Below are 13,171 nucleotides of genomic sequence, written 5' to 3' on the forward strand. Positions count from 1 at the left end.
CCCCACTGTCTGCTTTCTCTTCACTCACATAAAAACTACACATTTAATTTCTGTTTATCCATATATAAACCACATCTGTAGGAGCAGCCTGGGAAATGGTTGGTTGAAGATGGATTTTGCCTTTGGAAAACGCAGAGGTGAGTGACATCTGTATATTGTGTTATCAGAGGCGTGACACACGTGGTTGATGGGGTCCAGGTGCTTCACGGAATCCCTCTGATTGAAGCTGTAAACCTCTCGCCAATGGAGGAGGTGACGGCTCAGTTCTTAGCAGAAACTTGTTTGCAAATACCTGCCTTCCAGTTTTGGGGGTGGCAACAGTTGAAAACCTTGGGGTGCTATGAGGAAGAAGCTAAGGTTTGGCTCATCAGCTCACACAAATGTGACCTGTGAAAGCATCTTCAGTTGGATAGGAGGGGTATGTGAGGGGCAGACAATAATTTTAGATTAACCTTAGAGGGTTGGTAGAACTCATTGGGCATTCAGCTGTTCACTATTTATTTCAAGGCTTGCATCAACACTGATGTTTTCCTAATTGGCAGTATAGGACATGGATACGTAACCTACCCTGATTTCACTCACATTTAATGCACTCTGACTCTGAATCTTGAAGTCCTTAAATCACAGCTCATTCATTGAACAAAATGAGGGACACAGACAGAAAACATCAAGGGGGTGTCACCTTGTTTTGTTTCCTCATTTATTCTTCTGTGGGTTATTTTGCCAAACAGATCAAGCTTTTCATTGGGTTATTTCCCCAAAGCTTCATCCTTCTCTTTACCTCAATCTTCCCTTGCCCTTTGTAGATGAATTTGCCTATTTGGGGGAGTCTCACAAGTTATTTAGGTCTGTCTTGTCTCATTTTAGCTGAAAAGCATTAATAAAATTGGATTATTTCCTTTGATCTTATTTGCAGGATGAAATGAGAGGATAATACCACGCTGTTTATGGCCCTCAACTTGGTAAGTAAGATATCCTTAATTTTAGCTTTTACTTTAACTTGTATATTTGCTCATGAATGACTATCTCTCCATTTTTTTAAACTGAAGGAAATTGCAATTATGTGCACATTTGAGTATTTTGAATTGAGACTAGGTTGTCCATTGGGATTATAAAATCATATCCGTCTTGGGATGTTTTTCTGGGAGTTTGTCAGTATTTTGGTGAATCATTGAGTTTGCTACATGGAGGGATTGGTTTTCTTCCATGATGCAGAGCTTGGTTCCTAATACCTCTCGTTTACACTATTGGCTGGTATTGAACTTTGAAGGAATGGCTGATGTCTTTCTCAGTTGAAAATGAAAACACAGGCGAGTCTTTGAAAAATGACAATGGGAAGTAATGTGAAATAAACCTTCTGCCAGCCCTGCCCTTCATCTCCGCATCTCTCTGAGGTAGCTTGGATGATGGTAACAGCAGTTAACATTCAATGAATGTGTCAGTGATAGGCGAGGCACCCTTCTGTTTCCTCAACAGGAATTAACCAGTTCCTTACAACAACCTGTCACGTGAGGTATCTTCTCTTTAAAGGTGAGGAAGCTGGGATGCAAGAGAGTTCTGATGATTGTTGATCATCCTGGACTCAATGGGTCCACAGATATTCTCAGCTTATCCTGTCAAAGATGGACACTTCTGAGGCCAAGCAGGGGACCCTCACATGAGGAGTCACAATCCCAGGACTGGCCCGTGGTTAAGATTCTAAACTCTTACACTGTGGTTGGTGGCATCTTGGTCAGGATCTCTTCATTTCCCCCTGCTGAGCGTTGTGATTTTGGCTGGAAAATTTTCCATACATTCTGTCTGAGGCCTCCCCACTGTTTGAGCCATCCTAGGTTTTCTCTCTGGCGTCTCTCCTTCCCCCCACCCTCCATGGGTGTCTCTGGGGGACATTGATTGGTTGCTGGTATGTGAGTATTTATTGCGCTAGCATTGGTCTTCTCTTTAAAGCGAAACCCACAACTCCTTAGAAAATAATTGGAATTTCAAGAAGAGCTTGCTGGCATACTTTTATGCTGCAGAACAGATTGTCACATGCTGGGTTGAGTGGCTGAAAGAGGCTGGAGCTGGGCTTGCAGGCTGGGGTCCCCTGGAGTGTCTCTCACAAAGGTCCCTGTGTGGGTGTCTTCTGGGCCTGGGGACACGCTGTCCTTTCACCAGAGCCTGTTTATAAAGAACTCGACAAGCAGGCTTTTGTTTTCTTTTGCACTTTCTCTAGTAGCTTTATTAAAGTGCTTTAAAAAGAGGGGGAGCTAGGAGCCCTCGAATGCCAGGAGCATTGGTTTTAGAGGGTGCAAAAGCAACGTCTCTATTAAAAGTCGCACCATTGGCTTCTGCCAACCTCCAAGCAGCAGGAGAGAACGATGCCCACACCAGGGTGGCCACACATGTTGGCTATCGCACAGAGGAGCTGCGGCTGGCCTCCGAGGGAAGGGCAGGGCTCTGGCTAAAAAGCCAAACTGCTCAGGTTTGAATCCTGGGTGACCTTGGGCTTCTCTGGGCCTCTGTCTACCCATAAGTCAGTGGAGATAATCATAGGGTTCATGTGAGGATTGAAATGTGGTAATGATCTTTAGATGGAGCCCTGACGAGGGTGTACACCCAGGGTGCATGCCCCTGGGGGCGGGAAGCCTGACCGGGAGTGAGGCTCCTCCTGCACCCAAGTCTGCATACACCCCAGAGATGCCTGCGCTTGCTCTTCTTCCTGAAGGTGCCGTGGCTCCCGTCTTCCCTCTCACACATACCGTGCTTTATCGTGCTTTGGTCTATTGTGGTTTGCAGATACTCTGTGTTTTAGAATTGAAGGTCTGTGGCAACCCCACCCTGAGCAGGCCTGTTGGCACCAGTTTTCAAACATTTGCTCACTTTGCGTCTTTGTGTTACATTTTGGTAATTCTCACCATGTTTCAGAATTTTCATCATTACTTGTTATGCTGCTCTGTGATCAGTGATCTTTGTTGCTACTATGACTTGCTGAAGGCTCACGTGATCTTTAGCATTTTCTAGCAAAAACGGATTTATCATTAAGGTATGTACGTTGTTTTTAAAGATATAATGCTACTATACACTTCATAGACTACAGGATAGCATAAATATAACTTTTATATGCACTGGGAAACCAAATAATTCATGGGAATTCCTTTTTTTGTGATATTTGCTTTATTGCAGTGGTCTGGAACAAAATCCTAAATCTCTGAGGTATACCTATCCATAGGGCTGTAAATGAGCTGATCGTGAAAGGCAGCACTTGTCTCAATTTGTGGATATTTAGCTCCTCTGGGTTCACTTACAGGACTGACTCTTCCAGGCGTGGGCCCCCCAGCTTTCTAGGCAAAGCCCCAAACTGCAATTCATCCATTTTGGCCAAACTCACATTAGTGGCTGGGAACCAGCCTCACCCCCTCCCCTCCTGCCCAAAACAAGATAGGAAGGCTGAACTTAATAGAGACTCGGACGACAAGATTTAAATAAATAAGCTGTATTATCTGTACAAAAAAAAAAATATAAATACAGTTTTGTGTTTTAGAGGAGGAAGTGCCTCCTCCCACATTCTTCAGCAGCCCTAATAATCTCGTGGTGCTGCTGAGTCACGATTCACAGAACAAACAGTAAATGTACATTCATCTCATGGAAGGAGCACGCTGTTTCCCACCCCAAACCTCGGTCCTCTGGGCTCGCTCTGAAAGCCATCTTCACCTGCTACACCCTGACATGTGGACAAGCTAGAGGACCTCCACTGTTCAGGAACTGTAAATATTGGCCACTGGGTTTCTAGAACTATTGAACTAGAAAGAACCAACCGCATTAGTACCAGTATGGAATCCGTCTTCTGCATTCCGTGCATGACTGTTGTGTCACAAACGAATCCCCTCTTATTGCCCCATCATCCCGTGCCGACTATTACAATGTATTCTGTACACAGTGGGTGGATCCAGAGTTAAACATCAGCTTCGTCTAAAAATAGGAACAATACAATAATCGCCACTGAGTTTACAGGAACACAACTGCAGGAAGTTAATAAAAAGTCCCCCAAATATTTTATTTTTTTTCTGGAAGACAATGTACAATTATTAATATTGCACTTTTTTTATACAAGAAATCCTAATAAATATTCACAAAAGATATACAGACATAGAAAACATTCTCTTTTATTTTAAATAAAAATTACACTGATTTTTAGTAACATGATTTCTCAGAGCCCATTACTATGGTGAGGAAACCGCCTTAACTGTCCACAGCTCACCTGGGGCGGACACAAAGCGTAATGTCTTCCCCCCACCCCAACTTTTATTTCCAGGCTTGCTGGAAAACGCAGCCCTGATGTCAGTGGTGGCCTCTGAGGTGAGTGGCATTTTGCGAGTCTGTATATGTGGCGGGGGGCAGTCTGTGTGAGGGGTGAGTGACTCTGGCCACTTGGTTCTGCTCTAGCTGCTACTAAATGGGGGCCATTGTGGTGGGGGGTGAACAAAATCACTCGCCCAAAACCACTCTGCTGAACGAGCAATTTGCCAAAATGTCCCAGATTTTCAGTTTTGCCACTGGACTTGCTACAGCCTCTCTACCATAGCTGATGGCATGACTAGGTGTGTATGCTGCTTTGCCCACACTGAATTAGCAAACTCGAGGTATGTTAATTCCGGTAGAGTATATCATATTTCACTGTATGGAGGGTATGGTTGAAAAGCCTTCAAGGACCTTCTGGGAAGCTTTAGTTACCCTTCGGCTTTGCTGCTGAGCCCCTTGGCCTCACCCACACCTGGTCAGCTCTGGAAGGAAGTGGTTGCTCTGATCTGATGGATGTTCTGACAAGTCGATTAATGGCTTGGTTTTTGACAAGCTGACCCTAGTCCCTGGCCCTTCAGTGACGCATTAAAAACCTTATAGGTAGGAAACCCAGTCTATTCAGATCAAAACACCTTGGCCTGTGTGAGCAGTTAGCTCCGGGCTGGGGGACTCTTGATTTAGAGACGTCAGGGGTGGCATGACTGCACAGCTAGGCCCCGCTGTCTCACCAGCTCTGCCCTGGGGTGTGGGCAGAAAGTTCACGGAGCTGCCTCGGGGACTCCTCTCCACCCTGGGGAGGGCATGGCATGCATGCAGCCTGGGCCCAAGGGCAGAAGAGCTCAGAGCCCCAGGGCCTCCCCTGACTCCACAGAAGTCCACCAGGCATGTGGGCTTGGGGTTCAGACCCTCACCAGCTGTCTGCTCATTCCCTGCTGTCCCCTCCTCTCAGGAACACACACCACTTTCTTTGTGCTTCTGTCCCTGCCCTGCCTACTTCATTTTCTGCATCACCGTCCACTTCAGCTACTTGGATTGGCTTCCCTTTACCCCTACAGTGTTTTGAGTTCTTGTTTCTCTGAAGCCCCCTTCCTCCAGTGGAAGAGCTGAGTTCTGGGCTGGGTCTTTAGCATGGCTGATGTCCCCTCTCCCCGGTCTTGACCATCCCTGGCTAGGAGAGACGCCTTGGTTGTCCAGAGTCAATACCGATGCTTTACAAACTCTCAGGCACCTACCCTTCTGCCCCTCTCTTTCGTCTGCTGTTGGCTCTGGCTCCCTGCTGTCCCGGGGCCTACGCTGGCCTCTTCCTGGGTCTCTCTGGGACCCAGGTTTGGGAGGGAGCCGGCTGGCCAGGGGGCTCTGCTGTCTGGCCCGTTCTGCTCTGCAGCCTCCTTTAGACCTCCGTCCTTGTCCTGTCCCCTCATTCTGTCCTCCAGCCAGCTGAGAGCAGACAGCTGGGGCCTCACATCTGGGGAGGGGGCAAGGAAGGAGGTCGAAGAGGGTTGTGTGTGTAGGGGTGGGGAGGGGCAAATAAATAAATAAAACGAAGAAAGCTTAAGTTCTGCCCGAGGTGGTTGCATGAGTCCTCTGTGCGGCCAGGGTAGTCTCGCCTCGTCCTGTCTTCAAGCTTTGCCACAGGTTCCACAGCAGCGAGATTTGAACTGGTTGAGCTGGCAGAGTTTCAGCTGTTTCACCTTCTCACAGTACCTGGTGGTGTCTCTGCATTCCGCTGAAGGGGGCAGAAAGGAGATGTGAAACACAGACTCAGTCATGGCCGTGGCCACCAGGTGCCTTCTGGGGTCAGACTCTTGTGCTGGAAGGGCCACCGCTGCCCGGCACCTCTGAAATGGCCTTGCTCTGGCAGAGCTTGGCCATCTGCTCCCCAGGCTGCAGCTGGGCATTGAATGCTGGGGCTCTGTGGCCTTTCTGACAGCCCCCTTCCTTCCTGAGGGTGGTCGGGACTGCCTCACCTCCTAGGCAAGGTGCCCTTTTCCCATGGCATTTGAGTACCTGAAGCTCTTCCTCCTTGAGATGGTTCCCAGGAGGACTAAGTTCTGCTCCACTTCGGGGCGGGGGGCATGCAAGGGAGGCCTGCCTGTGGTGGCCTCATCCCTGAAATGTGAATCTTCCCTTCCCTGTGAAGCTTTGTTTGCTGTAATCTCCCGCCAGCCTCTCTACTCTTCACCTGCACCGTGGCGTCCTAGTTCAGTACCGACACCGGCTACATGGTTCTTCAATACTGACGTGGGTTGGGGCTGTGCACATCGGTGGTTAACGTGCTAAGTCTGAACTATTTTCATGGAAAACAGTGGCCCCGAGTGTGGGAGCTGGCAAAGATGGGTCAGCACCACACAGGAGGACATAGGCAATCCCTGCTCATGTAGAAGAAGCAATGGGACTGTCTGTCTAGAGGGTATCTCTTCAGCAGGGGGAATCTGAGACTCGGTGAGGCCCTGACTGAGGAGAAACTGCACAGCAAGACTTAAAAATTTCCTATTCTTTGCCTCATGTTTTGTCTCTGTCCTTGGGAGGAAGCACCTCCAATGTATTTTGGGTCCAAAGGAAGAAAACATAGGTCCCCACCCAACTGGGATACAAATGTGGTGTTGCACTGAGGAGGAGGCTCCAAACTTGAGGGAGGGAATACCCTGGGTGTGGCTCTTGCACAACCAGCTGGGTGTACACGGGGCAGGGAAGGAGGGCACGGGTCGGCAGGTCCTTGTTCTGTGGGAAGCAGAGCCGCGAGGGCTGCAGTGTCGGCTGAGCGGGAGGACCTCTGTTCACTGCTCGGGTATAAACAGTGCTTTCTCCCCAAGAGCCACGGTTTCGTCGTCCTCTCTGAGTGTCTGTGTGTGTGTATTAGTCACTCAGTCGTGTCTGACTCTTTGTGACCCGTGGACTGTAGCCTGCCAGGCCCCAGCCTCCTCTGTCCATGGAATTTTCCAGGCAACAATACTGGAGTGGGTTGTCATTCCCTTCTTCAGGGGATCTTTCTGACCCAGGGATGGAACCTGGGTCTCCCTCACTGCAGGCAGACTCTTGACCATCTAAGCTATCGGGGGAGTACCCGTAGCCAAACTACTGTAGGTGAGCTGGAGGCTGATTGCATCCAGCGCTTAGCCAAATGCACCTGGCCCTCTCAGGGGCCAGTGTGGAGCCCTTGGGCCACACCCAGCCGTCCTCTGTGGCCTCGACACATGTATCCACATCCTCGCACGCCTGTGTGCACCCTCTGAAAACACCTGACTGCGGCCCTGGCTCAGGATCCCTGGGAAGGTGGGACTACTGCCCTGTGTTCAGGCTCAGTCCCTGGGACTGCCCGTTGCACCAGACGCCTGGCGGGGAGTTTGCAGATGGCTCTGTGGGGTTGGAACCTACTGTTTTCACAGGGGGTGATGTTGCAGCGCTGCCAGTTGGCGGGCCGAGGTCCCCAGGAGCACAGGTGGTCGGGCACTGCCTTGTTGGTGCGGGTGTGCACGCACTCCACGCGCCGGGACTGGAAACCGTAGCTGCCGCAGGTCGCCGTGCACAGGGTCCACAGGCTGACCCTCCAGTGTACGTTGCAGGCTTCTGACCAGCAGTTCTGGGTGCTCACAGGCCTGTGCCGGGGGAGTGGGAGTGGCAGGGTTAGGATCTGCGCCTCTGGGGGCAGGATCAGGGGAGGCAGATGTGAACATACTGCTATAAACCCAAGACTGTCAGGCATCCATCAAGAACTTCCAGTGCTGCTAGCCCTGGGTTCTGATCTCTTTTTTTGAACGGCTGCAGGGTCTCAGAAGACCCCTTCCTCTAACTGGGCCTCCATCTGCTCATCCCTACAGCGTCTCTGTCACTGCAGGAATTGAGAATGAGCTCCACCAGGCTGGGGCCAGCAGAGCTGCACTCAGGGCCTGGGACCTTGGGGAGGCGGGTGATGAGCCCTCACCCCCAGGGAAGGAAGGAGGAGAGGGGCTGGGGGCTGGGTAGGAATGGTAGGTGGAGACCCGGAGACAAGGGTCTCAGTGTAACTTCTAAAGGGAAGTGGACAAGAGTGAGGCTGGTGGAACCCTTGAGGTCTGGTGTCCCCTTTGTGGACCTGATCTCCTGTCCACCCTGGGGCCAGAGCCAGTCTCTGTGCCAGCTAGTCTCCTCAGAAGAGCAGCACCCTCTTGTGCTCTCATCTCTGAATGAGGAAAGCCCAGCCTGATCCATCCAGTAAGCATGAGGCCACCCTGAGCTGTCTACCTTTAGGAGTCCAATGGTCTGGAGAGGGTGGAGGTGAAAGGGGAGAGTGTCTGACCGCTGGGACCGTGGGAGGTTGGAGGAGACACGTTCACTCGCCGACGTCTTTCCGCACTGTTGACACAAGGGCTGGGGAAGGGGTGGTCCGTGGCTCTCCCTTACCTCGGAAGGGCGCTGCACTGCTCCGATGCCAAGGTGATGCCATCCAGTGTCTGGCAGAAGACTTGTCTGTGTTGCACCGCGAGGCGAGGCCCGATGCAAGGCCCGTTGCACTGGGAAGCAGAGAAAGGTGACATAGATGTTAGCCAGTCATGGGACAGGCTGCCACACCCAGGCTGCGTGTGGCAGAAGATCCCTGTGCAGGGGCTTGTTCGAGGTCGTCAGGTCACTGATTCTGCCTCTCTTTAGGCCAGTTTAAAGGTTATCCATCACATTTCCTTTTCTTAGTGCCACAGTGGGATGGTTGGCTCTGCTGAATTCTGTGAGCATTCTCACATCGTTGTTGCTGTTTGGTTGGTAAGTCATGTCTGCCTCTTGTGCAACCCCGCGGACTGTAGCCCACCAAGATCCTCTGTCCATTGGATTTCCCAAGCCAGAATACTGGAGTGGGTTGCCATTTCCTCCTCCAGGGAATCTTCCCAACCTAGGGATTGAACCTTTGTCTCTTGCATTGGCAGATGGATTCTTTACCACTGAGCAATTGGCTAATGGTAGTGTGGAGGTGGTCAGAGATGTCAGCCGCCTCCCAGATGAACCATATGCAAGCTGACTTGACACAATGTACTAGGGATGTCGTGGTAAACTTGAGAGCTGAAGACCTCTAAACAAGGCCCCCTTCCCTCCTTCAGTCCAGAGGGTAATCTGGTTTATTATTTTCTTGCTGAATTCATTAAAGTAATGATCATTTCTTTCCTTTCTCTGGTTTCATTTCCTCTAGGATAAACCAAAGGTGCTGGAGCAAAAGTAGACTTAAGTGTGTATAGTTAGTCCACGCTCATGGAGATGGTTAAGCTTTTCCCAGGGTTGGCAGAGCCAGCCTATCATGGTAAATATTCCCACCAACAGCGATGTCTGTACAATGAGAAAGCAGCAGGCCCTTAGCCAACATCTGCTATTTGAGTAGGGTAAGGGGACAGATACCCCCTTGGAGGTCATTTTAGAACAAAGGCTCTTAACTTGAAAGTATCTGGACTCCTAGGGATTCACAGGGGAGCTGTTAACCCTTAAAATTACAAGCGGAAATCCTGTTTTATTTTAAATTTTATTTTTTCTTTTTAGTCTTTGACCTCCTCACCCATTATTTCCACACTCCACCCGCTGCCTCTGGCAACCACCAATCTGTTCTTTGTATCTGTGAGCTTGCTTTTTTAAAAAACTATATTCCATATATGAGAGAGATCATATGGTATTTATCTTTCTATGTATGTGTGTGTGTGTGCATGCATGCGCCATCATGCAATTTTTGTGACTCCATGGACTGTAGCCCACCAGGCTCCTCTGTCCATGGGATCTTCCAGGCAAGAATCCTGGAGTGGGTTGCCATTTCCTAATTATTCTCTGTATGACTTATTTAACTTAGCATGCCCTTGAGGTCCATCCATATTGTCACAAACGGCAAGATTTTAGTCTTTTTTATAGCTGAATAAAATTCCATTGTGTGTGTGTGTATATATATATAAAGATGATGTGTGTATACACACATACACACATATATATACACACACACACAACACATATATATAGATATACATATGTTGTCTTTATCCATTCAGCCAACAATGGACACTTAAGTGGTTTCTATATGTTGGCTATTGTAAATTATGCTGCAGTAAAATATGAAGGTGCAGATACATTTTCAACTTAGCATTTTCATTTTCTTTAGGTAAATACCCAGGAGTGGAATTGCTGAATCATAGGGTAGTTTTAATTTTTTGAGGAATCTTCATATTGTTTTTCATAGTGGCTGCCCCAATTTACATTCTTAACAACAGTGTGGGAGGCCTCCTTTTTTTCCACATCCTCACCAACACTTGTTACTTCTTGGCTTTTCAATAATAACCATTTTGACAGGTATGAAGCTATATCTCAATGTGTTTCTGATTAGTATTTCTCTGATAATTGATGTTGAGCACCTTTTAATGTACCTTTTGGCCATGTGTATGTCTTTGAAAAAATGTATATTCAAATCTGCTTATTTAAAATGGAAAATTTTTTTTTTTGCTGTGGAATTATATCAGTTCTTTATCTATTTTGGATATTAAACCCTATTGGATATATGATGTGCAACTCTTTTCTCATTTAGTAGGTTATTTTTTCATTTCATTGATATTTCCTTTCCTGTGCAGAAACTTTAAGTATGATGTAGTTTCACTTTTGCTTTTGTTACTTTTGCTTTTGGTGTCAGATTTTAAAAAATCAACACCAACACTGATGTCAAGAAGCATACCACCTATGTTTTCTTCTAGGAACTTTATGGTTTCAGGCCTTACATTCAAGTCTTTACTCCATTTTTAGTTAATTTTTGTATATGGTGTAAGGTAGTGGTCCAATTTTCCAGACTACGTTTATTTAAGAGGCTGTCCTTTCCCCATCATATGTTCTTCACTCCGTTGTTGTAAATTAATTGATCATATATTTGTGGAACTATTTCTGATTGCTTTGCCTTCATTTTACTTAGAACCCCGTGGGTTTCCTGAGCCTGGATGTCTGTTTCTTTCCCCAGGTTTAGAAATTTTTCAGTATTATATCTTAAAACAGGATTTCTGCTCCTTTTTTTCTGGGACCTATATAATACAAGCCCTTTAGCTTAACTTTCTTTCCTGCTCTGATTGGATGAGTTCTTCTGCCCTGACTTCACATTTACTGATCCTTTGCTTCATCTAGTCTGTTGTTGAACACCTCTAATATAATTTTTAGTTAATGTGTTCTTCAGCTCTGTGACTTCTATTTGGCACCTTCTTATATTTTCTATCATTTGGTTGAATTTCTCATTCTGTTCACACATCTTTTTATTCACCCATGCTGAATTTCTAAAAGCTCTCAGGTGATGCCAATATCATTGGTCCATGAACCTCATGTTAAACAGTAACAAGGCTTACGGCATTACAAAGAATAGGGAACTGCTTGATCTCAAGATCTTTTTAGTATTTTTGCATTGGTGATATTGTTTGGATTGGCTTCAAACCATAAAGTCCCACCAAACCTCCATATCCCTCTCCTGTAAGAATGAAAATGGTGAGTTTCTGACAAGAAAGTTCTTTTGAAATAGTGTCATGCAAAGATCTATTCCTTCATTTTCCTATCTCTTTGAAGTCTGTGAAAACCATGCTGGTTTTAGTCAAAGTAGAACTAAGACCACCTTCTCAGTTCTAACAACCTGGCTTCATGTATAATTCAACTTTACTCTTTTTATCCAACAAATTTATGAGGCACCTGTCGTGGATAGGGAATGTGTTCCATAAAAGCATGTGTGAAGGAATGATGGCAAAAACAGCCCTGGAATGTTTACAGGAGAATTATATGAGAGGTAGAATTATAAATGTGGCTGTAAAACATGTGCCACATCATGAGAAGTACTGTATGCTGTCTGAGGAGTTTGGATTTTCTTATGAATGCTACTTTGTTGGGGTGGGGGAGGGGAGGCACCTAAAATGGTTTTTAAGTGGGAGTGTCATGATCAGAGTTACTCTTTAAAAAGATTATTCTGTCAGCAGTATAGTAATTGAGTTGAAAAGTCTGGAGAAAGAAATCTAGGCAACAAATTGTGCTGACCAAAATGAGGGCAGTGGAAATGGAGAGGTGATTCTACAGAAGTATTATTCGCTTGGCTTCCGTGTTGCCTTGACTCTCAGTAACAGACAGGGAGCCAGCTGAGTCTCAGGTTGAAGGACTGAACAACTAGATAAGAATTTGTTTTGAAGATGTTTTGTATGAGATGTTTGTGACATATGCAAATATGTATGTTCACTAAGCAGGGGGGTATATAGATCTGTGACTTAAAAGTTGAGCTGTACTGAGCACTATCCATTTGAAAGCCATCAGGAGACAAGTAGTGGCTAGGAGTCACAAGTAGTATAACCCAAGGTGGGGGAAAGTATGAGATGGAGAAAAGGCTTAGGGCAGAACCGCAAGGGACACTAATTAAACTGCAGGAAGAGGAGAAAAAGAGAACATAGAAAATGTATTCACAGAGACCAGTAAAGGAGTTTCCCGAAAGGAAAGGGGGTCAGTGGTATCAAAATCAAAATGCATCAACAAGAACAAAGAAGTGGCCAGGACCCAGTGGAACTTATAGGCTGCACTGGTGATCCTGGAAAGGGCTGTTTCAATGTGGCAGTTGGCATTGAAGTCAAAGCAGCAATGAACAGAGATACAAACGAGAGAGGAGGCAATAGGGCTCTTAGAGAGACAGCACTCCTTCAAGAATTCCCGATTGTGAGGATGTCAGCAAAATGTCAGGGTAGGTAGCTCTAAGTCCTCCTTTGCACACAAACATCAAAAAGCTGCCAGAAACTGGCTAAACTAATCTCACAGGAATTCTGAAAAAGTTAAAGGCCTACAGCAACTTAGAAATACCCAATAAAGAAAAATCCGTCTTCAAAACACTAGGAAAAATTGTGGAGTTTTGAGAGAACACCCAGTGAAATCAGCGAATGTGTGCATAGGCACAGAG

General features: G+C 46.8%; 1 protein-coding gene across 4 annotated transcripts in view; it reads right to left on the minus strand.

The window, feature by feature from the left end:
• Positions 1 to 3,459: 3,459 nt before the first annotated feature.
• Positions 3,460 to 13,171, minus strand: part of ADAMTSL1 (ADAMTS like 1) — a 1,078,174-nt gene continuing 1,068,462 nt past the window's right edge. For all 4 annotated transcript variants that reach the window (XM_043891080.1, XM_043891079.1, XM_043891082.1 and 1 more), the window contains 3 exons: positions 8,662 to 8,771; positions 7,657 to 7,877; positions 3,460 to 6,007 (listed from right to left, as the gene is read on the minus strand). In XM_043891080.1, the coding sequence (XP_043747015.1) occupies positions 5,901 to 6,007; positions 7,657 to 7,877; positions 8,662 to 8,771 (438 nt within the window). In that variant the 3' untranslated portion in view covers positions 3,460 to 5,900. The remainder of the gene's footprint in view (positions 6,008 to 7,656; positions 7,878 to 8,661; positions 8,772 to 13,171) is intronic.

This window comes from Cervus elaphus, chromosome 29 (genome assembly GCF_910594005.1).
Source record: "Cervus elaphus chromosome 29, mCerEla1.1, whole genome shotgun sequence".
Taxonomy (NCBI): Eukaryota; Metazoa; Chordata; class Mammalia; order Artiodactyla; family Cervidae; genus Cervus; species Cervus elaphus.